Source organism: Talpa occidentalis, unplaced genomic scaffold (assembly GCF_014898055.3).
Source record: "Talpa occidentalis isolate TD23 unplaced genomic scaffold, MPIMG_talOcc4v2.1 talOcc4.14, whole genome shotgun sequence".
In the NCBI taxonomy this organism is placed as follows: domain Eukaryota; kingdom Metazoa; phylum Chordata; class Mammalia; order Eulipotyphla; family Talpidae; genus Talpa; species Talpa occidentalis.
In genome coordinates this window covers 16,689,594-16,706,539 of record NW_023601433.1, presented here as the reverse complement: position 1 = coordinate 16,706,539, position 16,946 = coordinate 16,689,594, and the positions used below count along the sequence as shown (strand labels likewise).

Here is a 16,946-nt window from a genome sequence, read left to right as displayed (position 1 = left end):
TGAAAACATAACTCCTTATTCCATTAGGATTTGATGCTTTGAAGAGCGTCTTAAATAGAAGTTTTAAGTTGTCTTAAGAAATGTCATTTGCTTTGTGAGTTGGATATGATTTAGTAGTTTGAAACAAACAAACAAAAATCTTCCCTGGTTTTATTTCTCAGTACTTTTTGGTTGCTCTTTCTACTGAGAGCTAAGAAAAATTCAGATACATCTTAAGAAAAAATCGTCTTAGCCCAGGTTTCTAGGAAGCAGAAGTTTGTATGTTCAAGTTTGATCAGGAGGTGCCGTCCTAATGCAGGGAGACTGAGGGAGGAAAGGAGGCAGGGCAGAGAGGAGAGAAAGCACGTACACGGCACTTTTCCAAGTAGTAGCTTCCAAAGAAAGCAAAGCCAGTTTTGAGTCAGGTGGGACATTGATGAGATGGGTCCTGTGGAATTGTTGTGCCTAGGAAGGCAGGAAGGAAGGGAGAGATTTCTCAGTTATTTCCACAAGGTCTCAAGTCTCTCATGGGTCAAAGTCAGGGCCTTCCGAGTCCAGTTAGGGAGTGGAAGGTGGCATTGTTCTCAACACAGCAGAGAACAAACAGCATGAGCTGCAAAAGCCATGGCTTACGAAAACTGAAATAATCCATGAAAGAGATTCTGGAAGTCTCCTCTAGGGGGTTTCTCCTCAAGTGGAGAAACCTCGAGGATGATGTGACCGTGAGGTTAGAGAGTCCACGCGTCTGCCTGTGCTCTGTGTTCCAGAAGACTCAGAGGCGACACCGTGCTTGGAGGCTAGAAGGAGGCAGCCGTGAAGGGGACAGCTTACCCGCCGGGCTTTGTCCTTAGTGCATCTCCTCCTGCTCTGCTCTTACCCCTTGTCCCGGCTCCCTCATGCCTCACACTGTAGACAGCCCCAGACGTGTGTCTAGTGGTTGCTGGTCCTCCGTGGACAGTTTTCTCCTGGGTGGTGTGTGCACAGGTGTCAGCACTGAGCCCTCTGGGCGGCACCTGGTTGGTCCACCCCTGTACTCTGACCTCTGTGGCAGGGGATAGAAGATGCTGGCCGGCTTCTGCAAACACACCCACCCCCCTTGACCAGCCACTGTGTCGGTGCCAGCCTGGGACCACACCCTCCCCACGTAGCCTCCCTCGTGTATCCATGTGCACCTTCTCTCCTTGCGAAGGGCTGCTGTGCTGCTGTCCAAAGGGCATTTTAATTCCCAGTTGTTTGCATCCATCTTTTCAGCTACAGAAATGTGCTCCTGGCAGGAGTGGGTCCTGGAGTCCCAAGGAAGGCGATCCCGAGACTCTATTCCATGGTTCTGAAGATGCATGTCCTCGCCTATGTTGTAGGGGTCGTACATTTTCCTCTAAACATATATGTCACCACATCCCAAGGAGATGTGCCCTTCCTCCTTCTATCACAGGGCAAAGACTAGTCCGGTCCCTAAATGAAGGATGATCATTATAAGCCCCGAATTTATTTTCTGGTTGTTGTTTTTTTCCTTCAGATATTTGCAAAGCAGTCACTTGGATAGTGCCTGTAAATAGCAATCATCATATCAAAAGCTTGTGATAGGACCCGAATTACAGAACAAAAGAGGACAGCAGTTTGCCACCAAGATAAAGCTGAGATTTTTGTCTTTAAAATTTTTGATTCCAGGTAATGGGACGCTGATTGGAGCTTCAGCAAATGTGGTTTGTGCAGGGATCGCCGAACAGCATGGATATGGGTTCTCTTTCATGGATTTTTTCAGGTACTTCAAACACTCATTAAAATTTCTGTTTGTATAGTTTCTATGCTTACTTCATAATAATAAAAAAGAGGCAATGCAAATGCATACTGCCAGACACTAAGATAAGCTTGTTTTTAACTTTAGTGAGATTTTGGCGTAGGTGGGGTTAGGTCAGAGAAGAAACATTAAACAAATGTTTGGGATTAGCTTTGTAACACAGAGATTGACTCATGGGTTCTGAATGACTCACATGGAGCCAAGGGGTCAGGAAATGGTTGTGGGCTGCTGGATATTTGGAAAATTCCAATGGGAACTGGTGTTGTGGCTATCCAGGCTGAGGGTGCAGGACCCAGCTGGGGTGTCTTGCACAAAAGCCCCTACTTGAATGGGCCCAGAGATATTGTAGTCTGGGGCCCGGGAACAGGGTGTTCCCTGTGTGGGCACTTCCAAGAGGACAGCAGAGAAGAGGCCTGGGCTAGGGGTGCTCCTGCTCAAAGGGGCTGGCACTGCTCTGTATCCCACCTCCCTGCATGCCTGTATTTCTTGCACTCTGCATGGTGGAAGCCGGTGAGCGTGCTGCAGTTGGTGGTTCATGTAAAATGGTGCTCCAAGATGAACTTAATACACACGTGGTGTTGATCAAAGTTTCTGTTGAAGTTCATAGACTGTCACCTTACAGTTGTATTGCAGCGATGGTTCTAAAAGCCAGCTCCATTAAGGATTTGCATCAGCTGCTCTGGCTGAGTGCAGAGCCTCCTGCCCTAGGCCCTGTGCTTCTGCAGGGCTCTGCTTCCTGGGCTGCACTTGGGGACAGAGCCCTGCCGGGTGAGGAACAACATTGGCCTCTGTGATCAATAAAACCCTGGCTTTTGCAGACTTACTCCACCGGCCATTTCCACTGTTCACGAGTGGTTAGTGATGTTTGACAATTTTGCTGCAACAATGATTTGAATGACACTCCTGGAGACTCGGGTGTGGGAAGCAGGCACTTGGCTGGAGAGCGAGCCACTGGGGCACTGAATGTGCACCTCTCAGTGGGACTCTGGGTACAATATTAACCACCCCCTCCCCAACTCCCTCCCCCCAAAGACAGGATCCAAAACTCAGTACTGAGCCAATTTCTTCCTGTTCAGACTCTCGTCTGCCCCTGCAGAGTAGAAAAGGAATAATCCTGTCACTTAAATAAGAATTCTTTTGATGAGAACAGTGTTCAATACAGAAAATGTAGTAATGGCCTTAGCAAGCAACTCACCGCACACCATCATCGCCTTGCCTTTGCTCTGTGGTCAGTGAGGGTGCGGCCCCAGACTACAGCTGAGAAGGGCGGTGCAAAGACGCGTGGTCTGGAGGGGCAGCAATAAAAGGCACAAACTTGCGCCCAGTGGCCACAGGACTGTGTCTTCTGGATGCACTCCCCATTTCCTGCAGACCTGAAAGCTGTCATTCAGATGCCCCCGGCCGCCTCTTCAGCCTGCTGGCAACCGTGAGCCGGGCCCCAGACTCTCATAGTCATTTAGCAAAACTGGTCGGTGTCCTTAGAATCCTCGCGGGGAAGGATTGGTGTCCGTGCTGCTCAAGACAAGCGTGGGGACTGGGGTTCAGATGCTGTGGGTGAAGCACCTGAAGATTGGGCTTTTCAAGTAAGCCTTGCATTTCTATGCCACTACTCAACCCGTGTGCAGAGTAGAGTGGTGAAAACCTAGGATATAATTTAGTGACTTGGTGGCCTCAGAAAGCTTGGGGCAAGGTCAGATGTCTCCTCCCAAAACTCATGAGCTGATGGTCTTATGATTTGAATCCATTTCTTAGATGGAGAAAAAAATGCCTCAGTAGTTTGTGGTCAAGAACCACGTCTTCCCTGCCTTCTTCACTCCCTGTTTCCTTCCTTCCTTCTTTCTTTTTGTGGTAACATTGATTTACCACCCTGTGTGTGATTCAGGGTCACATCCTTCAGATATATGTCCCCACACCACACCCAGCACAAGACGCCCATAGTTCTCTACCACAGTCAATGGGCCCCTCTCCACTTTGCTCTCCCTCACCCCCACCTGCTCTGACTGTAGCCTCATTTCTAAAGTCAGATTTCTAGGGTTGATTATTGGTTTGGTTTTGTTGACCCTTTGTTTTGTTTCTCTATATCTCACGCATAAGTGAGACTATCTGATATTTGTCTTTCTCCTTCTGACTACTTTCACTTAGCACATTCCCTTCCAGTTCCACCCAGCTTGCCACAAAAGAGCCGTGTCTTTTTTCTATCAGGTTCCTGTTCTGCTTTTTCTTATCAGGTCCTTGCTGCTTGGAAATCAGAGCAGTTGTCTCAGAAAATGGGTGTCTAATTGTTGTACGAACCTCATTTGCATAAAGTTCTTAGCTTGTAGTTGCTAGTGTACTAAATTGACTTTATCTACCACATTAAAACATTTCTGTCCTTGAAAGGTGTCTTCTTTGAAACACCTTGCAAAAATTGACTTCCTACTTAATTAAAAAAAATACTATTTTGGACTATATAAATAGGTGTCTAAAAGAAAAGGTCTGAAAGAATAAAATATAAAGGTGAATTAGTATCCAGAGATTCCCCATCATAAGTTGGTGTGCTTTCTTACATTCTCCCCCCGCCATATAATACATATAGATATAACAAAAACTTTTAATCACATTATGTCTTATCTTTTCATGATACATTGTATTACCAGGCTGTTTACTATTCTTCCAAAATAGAATATATTTAGATTACACCAGGTGGATATTTTATTATTTTATCTTTGTCTGCCGTTTAGGTTACTTCCTTTTCTTTGTTATAATCAATCTATGATGAATGTATTTATAGATAAAATAGATAAAACTTTGTCTTATTCTTGGTAATTGGAGATAAATTTCCTAAAATACACTTGCTGGCTGAGAGAACAATGTTTTAAGAATCCAGATACATATTGACAAGCTGGCATCCAGAAACATCGCTCTGCCACCCACAACTCTTATTACAATATTCAAAACACTCACAGATCATCTGGCAAGTGAACAATACACTCACGTTTTGTTTTAATCAATTCCACTGAGATTACGCTCTTATATAAGTATTGGAGATTTGCATCGCTTATCTTGCAAACTTTCTATTCATATCCTTTGTCTATGTCTCCCCGCTAAGAGATTTGAATTTTTCCTATTTTTTGAAGCTCTCCTTCCATTAAAAGCAGTCAGTTTTGGTATGTATATTATGACGATTTTTTTAGTTTATTTTTGTATTTTAAACTTTGCAAGGGGTTTTTAGATACTCTGTAGTCAAAATTATGTTTCTTGCTATGATCTTACCTCTGGTTTTATACTTAGGAGTGTCTTTTCTATCTCCAAACAGACAGACTTACCTGCATTTCCCTTAGATTTTTCTGGTTTTATTTGAAAATTATTTAATCAACCTTTTTTCTTTCAAGAGAATTGTAGATTCTCTTGTGGTTTTAAGAAAGAACACAGGGAGATCTTATGTATCTTTATGCAGATACCCCTCAACAGTAAATTCTCGAAAAAAATGATAGTATGACATCACCACCAGGTATTGACATTAGTGTCATAGGGCTAAAGAAGAACCTCACCAGGATCCCCGCCCCTCACACCGGCACACTGTCCTTAAGCTCAGCAACCACTAATTTCATCTGCATTATCTAAAATGTTCTCATTTCAAAAATGTTATATAAAAGAAATCATATGATATGTGACCTTTTTTGGTTTGGTTTTTATCACTCACCATTATTGCCTGGTGATTCTTCCAAGTTGTTTCATGTCAATATTTTGTTCCTTTTTATGCAATCCATGGGATGCACCACTGCCGCGGACCAGCACAGCAGTGAGCGATGAGGCCGTCTCAGGGTTGAGAGACTGCGCAGGGTGGTCAGGGATTCGGTTAAAGAAATGACAAACAGACACACTTCAAGAGTGAAAATCTGAGTGTAATTTTATTTGAGTTGGTGACCAGTATATATATGTTTTCTAAAAGCATAGGAATGGCGAACATCAGTGAAGAAATCAGCTTGCTTATAGGTTTAGCTTATCATTGACAGGGCAGTGATTTACATCTGGACCCAGGCGCATTCCTAAGTAGTTAGGCTATTAATTTTTCTTTTTGTTTTATACGATTACTTTTTGTTTTAACTACTCACTATTACTATTAATTAACACGGGTGAATTTTACTTTTCACAATGTAATATTTTTATCATTTAGATTAATACAAACAAGGCTAAGTATACAACGGAGAAATTATTAAGCTAGCAGTTCAATTAATACACAGAGTTTAGTAACGTTTCATTTGAATCAGCCTAGTTATTAGATTTCGTATGTTCTTTTTTAATGGGCAAACCAATGACCTTTTAAACAGAGAAAGAGAAAAGATTTTAGAGAGACAGTTGTATTAGAATAAAGTTTGTGGGTCTAGAGAAGGTGAGATAAGTTTCCGAGTGGACAGCATTCCTGTAGTGGCTCCTGGTGGTCGTTATCTTTCAACAGGCTTCCGTCTTATCTATGTCTTCAGGCGGTTTTTGCTGTTCTCCTCCTGTGCGCTGGTTGCCCAGCCGGACCTAGGGATTCCTAGAGGTCACTGCAGGAGGAGGTGCAGCAAGTATATCTTCAGGGGGTTTTGCTGTTCTCCGCCTGCGCGCTGGTTGCCCAGCCGGAACTAGGGACCGTGGCGCAAGCCATTAGCCCTAAGGGTCACTGCAGGGGGAGGTGCAGCACACCACAGTTTGTCTCATGCACCACATGGATTTACCATAGTTTGTTTCATAATTCACCCATTGGGGAACCTCGGGGTTATTTCCAGTTGAGCCTATTCTGAACAAAGCTGCTGCTACATTCATGTACAGGTTTTGAATGTAGGTTTTCATTTCTCTGGGATAAATGCCAGGAGTGAAATTACTGAGTCATATGGTAAGTGCATGGTTAATGTTTAAAGTATTGTCAAATCAAATTATTTTCCAGAGTGCTGTACCATTTCATATTCCCACATGTGATGTGGGAGAGATCTAGGCTCTGTATCCTCTCCAGCATCGAGGGTTGTCATGATTTTTCTAAGTGTGTACTGATATTTCCTTGTGATTATTAATTGGATTTCCCTAATGGCTAATGATACCAAACCTCTCTTCATGTTCTTATCTGTCATCTGTATATCCTTTCCAGTGAAGTGACTCTCTATGTCATTTAAGGGTGTCTCTTTTAAACAGTATATTGTTGGGTCTTGCTTAGTCATCAGAACAAAATTTTTTAAATTGATGAGTTCACATTTATTGATAAGGCTCACATTTGCCACATGATTTAATGATATAGCTACGTATATGATGCTTTTCTTTAGTTGCTGTGTTTCTCCATATTTTTTTTTCTCTTTTATTTTCTAACAGGGTGCTTCTCTTTTCCTCATACCTTATCAAATGTTTTTAGTCCTCTATTTTCTTTTCTTTTTAAAAAAATCCAGAGAAATTATTGCCTTGATGTTTTATTTTTTTTTATATTTTTAGTGACACAACAATAACTTACACCATTACATAGGTTTCAGATGTGCAGCCTTATTAATCAGCATCTGGGGCCTCCCCCGGTGGCGCAGCGGTTGAGTGCTGGGCTGTGAGGCTGCCTGCAGCTTCTGTGGCACTGGTTCGATCCCCGGCCGCCGGCGAGGGTCCCACATGGCGCGCAGACCTCTCCTGCCGCCCGCTGCTCCCCTCAGCAGTGTACTTTGGTCCTTCTGCCTGTTCTGTTCCCCGCTCTGGCTCTGGTGAATTCTCTCACCCTCCCGCGCTTCTGACTGTACCCAGTGCTCGTTTAAATAAATAAATAAATCTTAAAAACAAACAAACAAACCAGTATCTGTATATTCTACGTGATGTTCACCAAAAGTCCAGTTTCCATCTATTTTCTAATTTAACCTTGAATATATGGTTTTTTATCTTTAATGGTATCTTTTGATTTCTACCTACTGCCTTTATAACAACTGATATGTTTATTCTACTTTTCTCTTTCCCTCTTATTTCTTCACTTACTAATTGAATTATTTCTACTTTCAAAGCAGAAAACATTTGTATGTTATATTCTACCATCCTCCCCTTGCCTATTTGCTTCAGAACTACAATTAGTTTATTAAATGCTATTATCTGTCTTTCTTGCTGAAGTCGCCTTAGTTACTGCTTGATGGTTGAAGTTATTTTTTTTTTAAGATTTATTTATTTTTATACAAGAACCAGGGTACAGGCCAGATGAGCGGGAGGGTGAGAGGATTCACCAGAGACAGAGCGGGGAACAGAACAGGCAGACTGATGAAATACACTGCTGAGGGGAGCAGCGGGTGAGACAGACAGAATCCCACTGCTTCACCATGTAGAATTCTCGCTGGCCGGCCAGGATCAAATCTGTACTTCAAAAGCTGCAGACAGCTTCACAGTGCAGTGCTCAACTGCCTGTGCCACCAGGGAGGCCCAAAGTTAATCATGTAGGAGAGCCCAAGAAGCGTTTGTGAGTGCAGTGTGTCCCGAGCTTGGTAAATTTGCAACTGTTCTCTACAGTTTTGACATTTGAAGGAGAGCTCTGCTTCATAGCTTATAAAGTCCTTACCTTCTTTGGGTTTTTTGAAAGTGCTGACCTTCTTTGGGTTTTTTGAAAGTGCTGACCCATTGTTGCCTCAAGTGTATGCTATTTTGGGGGTGTTTGATGGCGGCTAATTCTCTCCCTTCTGTAAGGTACTCTATCCTTTTCCTTAGAGGTCTAGAGGAATTTTTTTTTCCTTTTCATCAGCAAGTTTATTAAAGAAAATTGTGTGTCGACCAATTTTCTGTTTCTTTATGTCTTATGTTAGTCTACATAAGACACATACACAGCAAGTTTATTAAGGAAAAGATAAAGAGGAAAGAAGCACACCTGCTTAGACACAGATGGGCAGTCTTAAAAGACAAGAATTGCATCTTTGAAAGGCATAGATAAGAAAAGAAACACCTGCAAGACAAGGCAGGTTGGAGGAATTTTAATTAATCTTTGAATTCTAATCATTTTACTAACATAGGCCTTGAAATTGATTGTTAAGTGTCAGCTCCCAGGTATCTTGTGGCCCCTTCTACTGTGTAGAATCAAGTCTTCTCTTAGTTTCAGAGAGGTCCAGGTGTTATATCTTCTTGGCTTATCTTCCGTTTCTATCACTTTTTTTCTCTGACCAATTTTACTAGTTAATTCACTTCTTTTTACTTCCTTGTTGCATTCCTTCTTTCAATGTTTCTTATTCAATTTTCACTTGACCATATTTTTTTCTGGAACACCTAATATCTAATCTCATTTTCTGAGATGATTGGTCTTTTTATTTGTTTTCTTCATGTTTTTACCAGCTTCTGTTCTTTGCATTTGGATTTATGATTTAGGTTTGAGACACACCCCACACACACACACACACACACACACACACACACACACACGTGCATTCATAATTGGGTTATATAATTCAGTATAGAGTTTTGTGCTGCTGTTTTTTATTTTCACTAATACATGTTCAGCTTCTTGGAAAAATCTTTATTAGCTTCAGTATTAAGATATTCATGTTCCGTTATATTCTTATGAAAGTTTTGTGTAGTTAAAATTTGCTTTCATTCATGCACTACATTGATGGGGTTGGCCCTTGAGGTCCTGTGAAGATTCCTAGTGCAAGAGCACCCTCCATGGTTAGTGCAGTGGATTGCAGTATTTAATGGACTGTGCGTGTGTGTTTGTGTGTGCATGCATGTGGTGTGTGTGTACCAATTTTCTACTTTTTTTTTTGTCTCATGTTAGTCTACATTTCCTCTTATTGCTGCCTTCCCTCCTCGTCGCCCAGTCTCCGATAGGCATGTCTTCCTTCCTGCTGTCTTCTCCTGGAAGGATGCTCTCCAGATGGGTCACTTCTTGCTCTGTGTACATTTCTCTCTTTCTCTATATTTTATGCTCTAATGGAGTAGGATTAATTTTAGTATTTTACACTTCATTTAAACTTTCTCTTTCTAGTTGTTTTTTGCTGAACTGAAGAAACTTTCTTGCTTCTTTTCTTTTTCATGATGTTTTATGTATTCCTCTAGCTCTTTGGAAAGTCTGGGGAGCAGGAACTTGAAAGATAATTCTACTGGGAATTGGTGTTTATTTCTTTACTGACAAGGGAGGGGACGTTTGGTGCTTCAGTCATCTAGTTATGTTCAAGGAATGGGATATATGTGGCTGCATTTCTATTTCTTATTGATCTGTAGAGTTTATTGTGAGCAGAGTGGAGAGATTTGTATTTTGGTAGCTGTCACTCACATGGCTACCAGAAGCCCCAGGCTCTCTTTTTTAGGTAGTGTTTTCACTCCTTCTGTGATGACTATAGGGGGTTGGTGTTTTATTTGGTTATCATTGGAGGGAATCCTTTCTGAATAGGGATGAGGATAACGTTGGATTGTCTTAATTTCCAAAGCAATTCTTACTTGCCAGAAGTATAGTTCTCTGAAATGTGCCTACCTGGGATTCCTGCATAGGATGGTCCTTTTTGGAGGCTTCTCCAAAGGACACAGCACCACGGGACACTCATCCAGTGATATTCCCCTGGCTGATCCGCCTTCATAGGGCCCCATCCCGGTAAAATACGTGTGGATCAAGTAAATTTTGTTTCATTAACCAATAATACAGCTTATTATTTCTTTCATGTTAGAGACACATCAATTATAATTTTGCTTTGGAAATTAACCCCCAGAAAGCTTTTATCATTTGCTCCTTTGTATCCTTTTGAAATCAATTGGAATATAATTAATTGTTGTAAGACTTAAAAAAAAAAACACGTTGGAATATTAAGTGAAAGAGAGGAGTATTCAGAGAGGAAGTGTTTAGAAACTATTATTCTTATTGTATTTTTGCTTAGAAGAATTGGGGTATAGGCCAGTGGTATGAGGGGGTGGTGAGAAGATTCACCATAGACATAGATCAGAACAGGTGGATTTACTGACATACACTGCTAAGGGAGCAGCAGGTGAGACAGGAGTGGCCTGCTGCGCCATATGTGAGTCAGCTCCCTGCCTGGGGATTGAACTCAGGCTATAGTGGTGATAGTGCAGAGACTTAACCCCTAGGTCACCAGGGAGGCCCCTAGAAATTACCATTCTTGACGCATCCTTTGAAAATGTCCTGGCTTTGTTTCCTGTGACTGTAAGAACATCTTGGGCCCGCATACACCCATCTGTCCATCTGCCTGTCACCCCTCCCCATCCACTCCCTGCCCTTGACCCTACCCTACTGTAAAGGCAGGAACAGACACGGTGCAGGTTTTCTGATCCCATGCAGACCGGGTAAAGGAGGAGTCAGAGTCCTCAGTGGATTTGCAGGTCTTTTATTGGGGTTCACCAGGCATATGGCAGGCAGGGGTGCTGGCTGGGGGGCTGGGAGGCTGGCAGACCTCCCAGCCCCCAGCAAGTCTTCACTCTATCTGGGCTCTCTGGCGTTCTCTGCTTCTGCGTTGGCTTCTCCTTCAGGTTCTGCTGCTGCTGGCTGGGGCTGCTGGCGTCCCCCCGTGACGCCGCCCTTAAAAGCACAGTCTTAGCTCAGCTGAATCCCATCTACCTATGCCCACGCCCTATTCCAGGTGCCCGCCATCAGGCATGCATTCAGGACAAGGATCCATCATCTATCCTGATGGCGGAAGGGCAGAAAAGCCTGACATTTTCTTTACCCTACACCTACATACCCCTGCTGCTCAATCTTGAAGCCAGCATGGGCTCTTCCTGCAGGAAGCCTGGCTCCAGCTCCTGTGCCTTGCAGGGGTGGGCGTCGCTGTTGTCTCTCCGGGCACAGAGTTGAAACAACCTGCTTCACGGGGAGGAAAGCCGACAGCTCTGAAACTGTATCTCCACTTGTGTGCTAGTGCTATTGCTTGGGCAACTGTAGACCCATAGTCCACAGGAAGATGCAGGGGAGCAGGTGGGAGGACGATGCCCACAGCTGTGTCTTCTTGATGCCAACCACGTGGGCTGCAGGGACACCTGGTGCTCTCGAGGAATAGAGCCACCAAGCAATCACTTCTCAATTAGGAGAATTACCTAGAGTCAGGTTTTCAATTTTGTCTAATGTAATGATTATGTCACGTTACGACAATATAATGATTGCTGATTGCTCAAGTCACAGATCAGGTCTTAATTAAAACTTTAAAATTCCTAATTGGTCCCCAACAGGGCCACTCACGAATGTAGAAAACAGGCATTATCCTCACTGATGGAGGGGTGTGTGTGTGGGTGTGTGCGTGCACACACGTGATCTGTGACTAACTCTGTGGGCAAGTAAAGTGACCACATGCCCCAAGCCAGCCAGGTGTGTTGTGGTCAGTCCCTCAAGGTCTCATCTGCTACTGACAGGCTGTGAGTGTTACCCTTTAGCAGACCTCAAAGGGGCACAGAACTTGGCTCATGGATGATGTGGAAAAATTGAGTAGCATTTTAGGCAAGTATCTTATGTGCAGACAAAGCTAACAGCGGGCCTGAGTCTGCTGTCCTTAGAAAGGCCTGCTTGAAGTTTGGCATCTGGGGACCTGGATTTCAGGAGGGCTCCTACTATAGCTTAACCCACAGGAGGCCCCGCTGTGACTTAACTGTACACAACTTGGTTTCTGCTGAAGCCTGATACCCTCTGGGAGTCTGGAACATGGGTCCGGGCCAGGCAGAGGTGCCTGAGTGACCTGCCACTAAAAGTCTGGGTACCAAGCCTCTAACAAGCCTCCCTATAAACAACACACCTGAGCTTAGAGCTCATTGCTGGAGGAATTTGGTGCATCCATGGACCGCCAGTGGGAGGGCAAAGCTTGCTGTTTTGCTTTGTATGTGTGTGCTGTGATAAATTGTGGCCTTGAATCTTTCTAGCAGATCATTGAACTTGGGGACCCCTGGTACATAACTTTTGAGATGATTTCAGTCTCAAATGTTTATTAGTAATGATATTTTCAGAGATTACTACTAACTAGTATTTTCTTTTGTACTGTGGTAAAATGTAAATAACAAGAAATTTACCAATTTTACCATTTTTAAGTGTCTGGTTTTTTGGTATTAAGTACCTCCACATTGCTGGGGGTACTTAATCTCCAGAATATATCTCCAGAAATCTTTTCATCATCCCCAACTGAAACTCTGTTTCCATAAAATAACTCCTGTTTCTCATCTTTCCCCAGTGTGGCCACCACCATGTCACTCCTGGTCTCTATGAATGTGACTACTCTAGGTAGTTGCTATGAACAGTCATTAGTATTTGTCCTTTTACGTTTGGCTTGTTTCACTTTGTATCATGTCCTCCAGGCTCATCCATGTTGGAGCATGTGTCAGAATTATATTCATTTTTAAGGCTGAATAATATTTCATTGTATGTACATACCCTCATTCATCTGTTGATGGACACTTGGGCTATGTCTACCTTTTGCTGCTGTGAACATGTTTATGCAGAGTATCTGTCTCAGTACTTGTCTTTTGGGTATATATCCAGAGATGAAATTGCTGGATCATGGGGTTATTCTCTGTTTAATTTTTTGAGGATCTGCCATACTGTATTCAGTAGCAGCTGTAGCATTTTATATTCTCACCAGCAAAGCACAGGGTTACATTTGTCTGCGTCTTTGCCAATGCATTTTTCCCTGTGTTTTTAACAGCATCCTAGGGGATATGAAGTGGTAGTTTATTGTTGTTCTAACTGATATTTTTAATGATATGTGGTTGTACAGATAATTATAAAGGAGAGATTATCTGGATCATTCAGTCTAACAGTTTTGCTTCAAGCGTTGAAGTATTTTCAGTGAGAATGATTTGAAAGTCAAAAGGAGATATGCTGTACTTTACACACAAACGGGGTTGCTAGATGTTTGATGGCTCATTGTTTCAGTTTTTTGACATCACACTGTTGACCAGAAAAGAACTGGTCAATAGTTCTTTTCTGTTTGACAACCTACAGTTTGACAACCTATTCTTTAATGTTGACATTTTATTTATTCAAGAAAAAATCAGTTATTGACAATATAATTTCATTTAATTGTGTGCCACTCTATTTTAATTATGTCCTTTCTTTACCCCAGTCTATCTTCATTTACTGCCTCAACTCAAAGCCATTCATAATTTTCTTATATTTTGTACATCACATTGAGGGCTGCCTATATTACAGAACCTTAATGACAAGAAAAAAATTAAAAGTAAAGCCACTGTGTAAAATGGCTTCAAGATGTATTTTGATATTGCAACAACGAGAATCAACATAATGGCACACCTAAAGCAACTTGAAAAAAGAAGAACAAATAAATCCAAAGTTAGTAGAAGGAAGTAAATAATAAAGAATGGAAATAAATAAAATAGAAACCCGAAGGTAACAAAAGACCAAGGAAACTAAGCATTGCTTCCAGGAAATAACCAAAATTGATAAACCTGTAGCTAGGCTAACAAGCTAGCAAGAAAAGTAGAGAGAAAAGATTAATAAACAAAATTAGAAATGCAAGAGGAGAAATTACCACAGATGGCACAGGAATACAAAGAATTGTGAAATTATTCTGAACAAGAAAACAACAATAAATTCAATAACTGTGAAGAAATCCACAATTTTCTAAAACAATATAGTTTACCATGATTAAACCAGGAAGAAACAGTAAAGTTGAATAAATTGGTTACAGTTATGGAAATTGAAAAATTGATAAAAATTTCCCTGAAAGTAAAAGTGCAGGTTCAGACTGCTTTACAAAGGAATTCTATCAAACCTTTAAACAATAACTTTTGTCCATCTTGCTCATTATTTCTAAAAATCCAAGAAGAGGGACTATTCCTTAATATATTTTATTATCCCAACATTACCCTAATACTGAAAGTAGATGAAAATAGCAAAAGAAGACTACAGATGATATGATATTCCTGAAGAATACTGATACAAAATCTTCAAGAAAATACTTGCAAATTGAACTCAACGGTACAGGGACTGTACATTATCCCAGGGTTGCAAGGATGGTTTGACATAGGTAAATTAGCCAATACAATACAGTACATCAATCAGAGAAAAGATAAAGATCATATACTAATAACAGATGCAGAGAGGCAGATTGAAAGTATCCATTATGGCTGAATATTTACATAATTTACATACCATATGAAACCCCAGTCTCACTCCTAGGTTTATGCCCAGGACTTGCAGAAATGCAACTCTATTTTCATTTAACAATGAGCTGGAATGTCAATGCTGGCAATGAAATTAGATATACATTGTTTAACAATATGGAAGAATCTCAAAAACGTAATGTGCAGTTAAAGAAATCAAATACAAAGAGCACATAGGACTTCAGTCACATGAAATACAGCTATAAAAAATTATCTGTGCTGCTGGGAAATAGGATAGTGATTTCTCTTGGCATCTAGTGATGCCAAAAGAAGGCATCATGCCAAATTAGAAGGCAGCATGAAGGGACTTTGGGTTCCAATAGTGTATTTTGACAGTGCTTGCTCAGTTTGTAATAATCCATTGATATACATGTACGCTGTGTACACTTAATTTTGTATTTCTATTCTATCCAGGGGTCAACTGCCCATGGGATGGTCACTGTTTATGTAAAAACAAGTTTTGTTGGAACATGGAGATGCTCATTTTGTGATGTACTGTCTGTGGCTATTTTCAGACTGTAACAGGGTCATGCAAACAGGTTTTGTGAAGACAAAGAGATACGGCTTACAAATAAATTTGTGTGCACCTGTGCATGTGTATATGGACCTGTGCATAGGTGCACGTGAGTGTGCATGTCTGCAGGTGTGTGGCTGTGAGTGTATGCAGATGTGCACACACATTAGTTTATGTGCATTTGTGAATACTCTTGTATGAGTATCATGTGTCCATGACTACTTGTACACATGTGAGCCTGAGTGCATCTCTGCACATGCATGTCCACATTCAAGGCACATGTAGCTATAACACATGTGGTTCACACATATTAATGTACATGCACAGGCACGTGAGGGTGCATGCATGTTCTTATATATGTGTGAACTACATTATGATTTTGTACACCTGTGTGAGAGTACATAAGTGGTGTTACATACACACAGCTGTGGTTTTTGGTTACATACACACACCCATGTGCATGCATGTTAATGTTTGTGCTTATTAGTGCACATGGTGGGAGAGGAACTCTGACTAACAACTGGAGTATGTCAGTTAAACTTCTGTATTGTTTTGTGCAAAAACTATCTGAATAAAGAGACAATAGCAGCATTGCCAGAAAATAAACTAATTAGTCTTGCTCATCTTGGATAAAATAAATAGCCATCTCAAGAATGTGCATAAACTTTCTTAAAAAGAACATATAAAGGGAAACTTGTGCTTCTGCAGTGTTGTGAGGTTTGGAAGGCATGACATTTGGAAGAAATTTTGCATTTAAAAATAATAATTTACAGAATATCAAAGACAAGACATTTGAGTCATTGTTCTGACATATTGATTTCTTACTGTCAGAGGGATGTAGTCTGCACTTCCCTTTAAGAACAGCGGTGCCTTTTTCTCTTGTGCTGCTTGACCCAGCAACCCATGGCAAATATACTTAGAGATAGACAGGGCTTGATTACTTAAGTAATCATCTTGAAATGTTTCAGCAGGTAGTTAGCTGCAGAGGCACCTTGCTGCTTGAAGGCTGTAATAGAGAAGAATATCCAGAATGCTGAAAAATTCTATGTTTATGGTTTACATAGGCAAGCTATTTACTTTTTTGGTTCATGGACCTTGCTTGAAACCATTTTTGAAAAAAAATGTTGAATTAAAAAAATTAACTACAGTTCATACTTCGTTATTTCTACTCTCCCCTCTACCACTGTCCTCTTCTGGCCAGGACCCACATCACATGTATATCTTGTCTCCTAAATCTCTTTGGCTCTGACAGTTTTTCAGACTTGGTTTTGATGCCTTTGGCAATTTTGAGATATACTGATCAGATGTTTTATAAAATGACACTCAATTGGGATTTGTCTGACATTATGCTCATGACAAGAATGGGATTATGACTTTGGGGAAGAAAGACCACAGCATTGAAGTGTCATTTTCACCACATCACGACTAGGCTGCAAGCTGTCATGACTTCTCACTGTCGACGTTAACTTGATGGCTGAAGTCTTAGTGTCATGTTTCTTCCTCACCATACTGTCCTCTTTGGAAACAAATCAGTGTTTGCAGACCACACTTATGAACTGGGGATTCATGTGCTCACTCCTTGAAGGTGGAGTG

The 16,946-nt window shown here is 41.5% G+C and overlaps 1 protein-coding gene across 2 annotated transcripts in view; it reads left to right on the top strand.

Annotated features, from left to right (window-relative positions):
* Positions 1 to 16,946, top strand: part of OCA2 (OCA2 melanosomal transmembrane protein) — a 180,628-nt gene that overhangs the window by 124,181 nt on the left and 39,501 nt on the right. For both annotated transcript variants that reach the window (XM_037510125.2, XM_037510124.2), the window contains exon 23: positions 1,648 to 1,741. In XM_037510125.2, the coding sequence (XP_037366022.1) occupies positions 1,648 to 1,741 (94 nt within the window). The remainder of the gene's footprint in view (positions 1 to 1,647; positions 1,742 to 16,946) is intronic.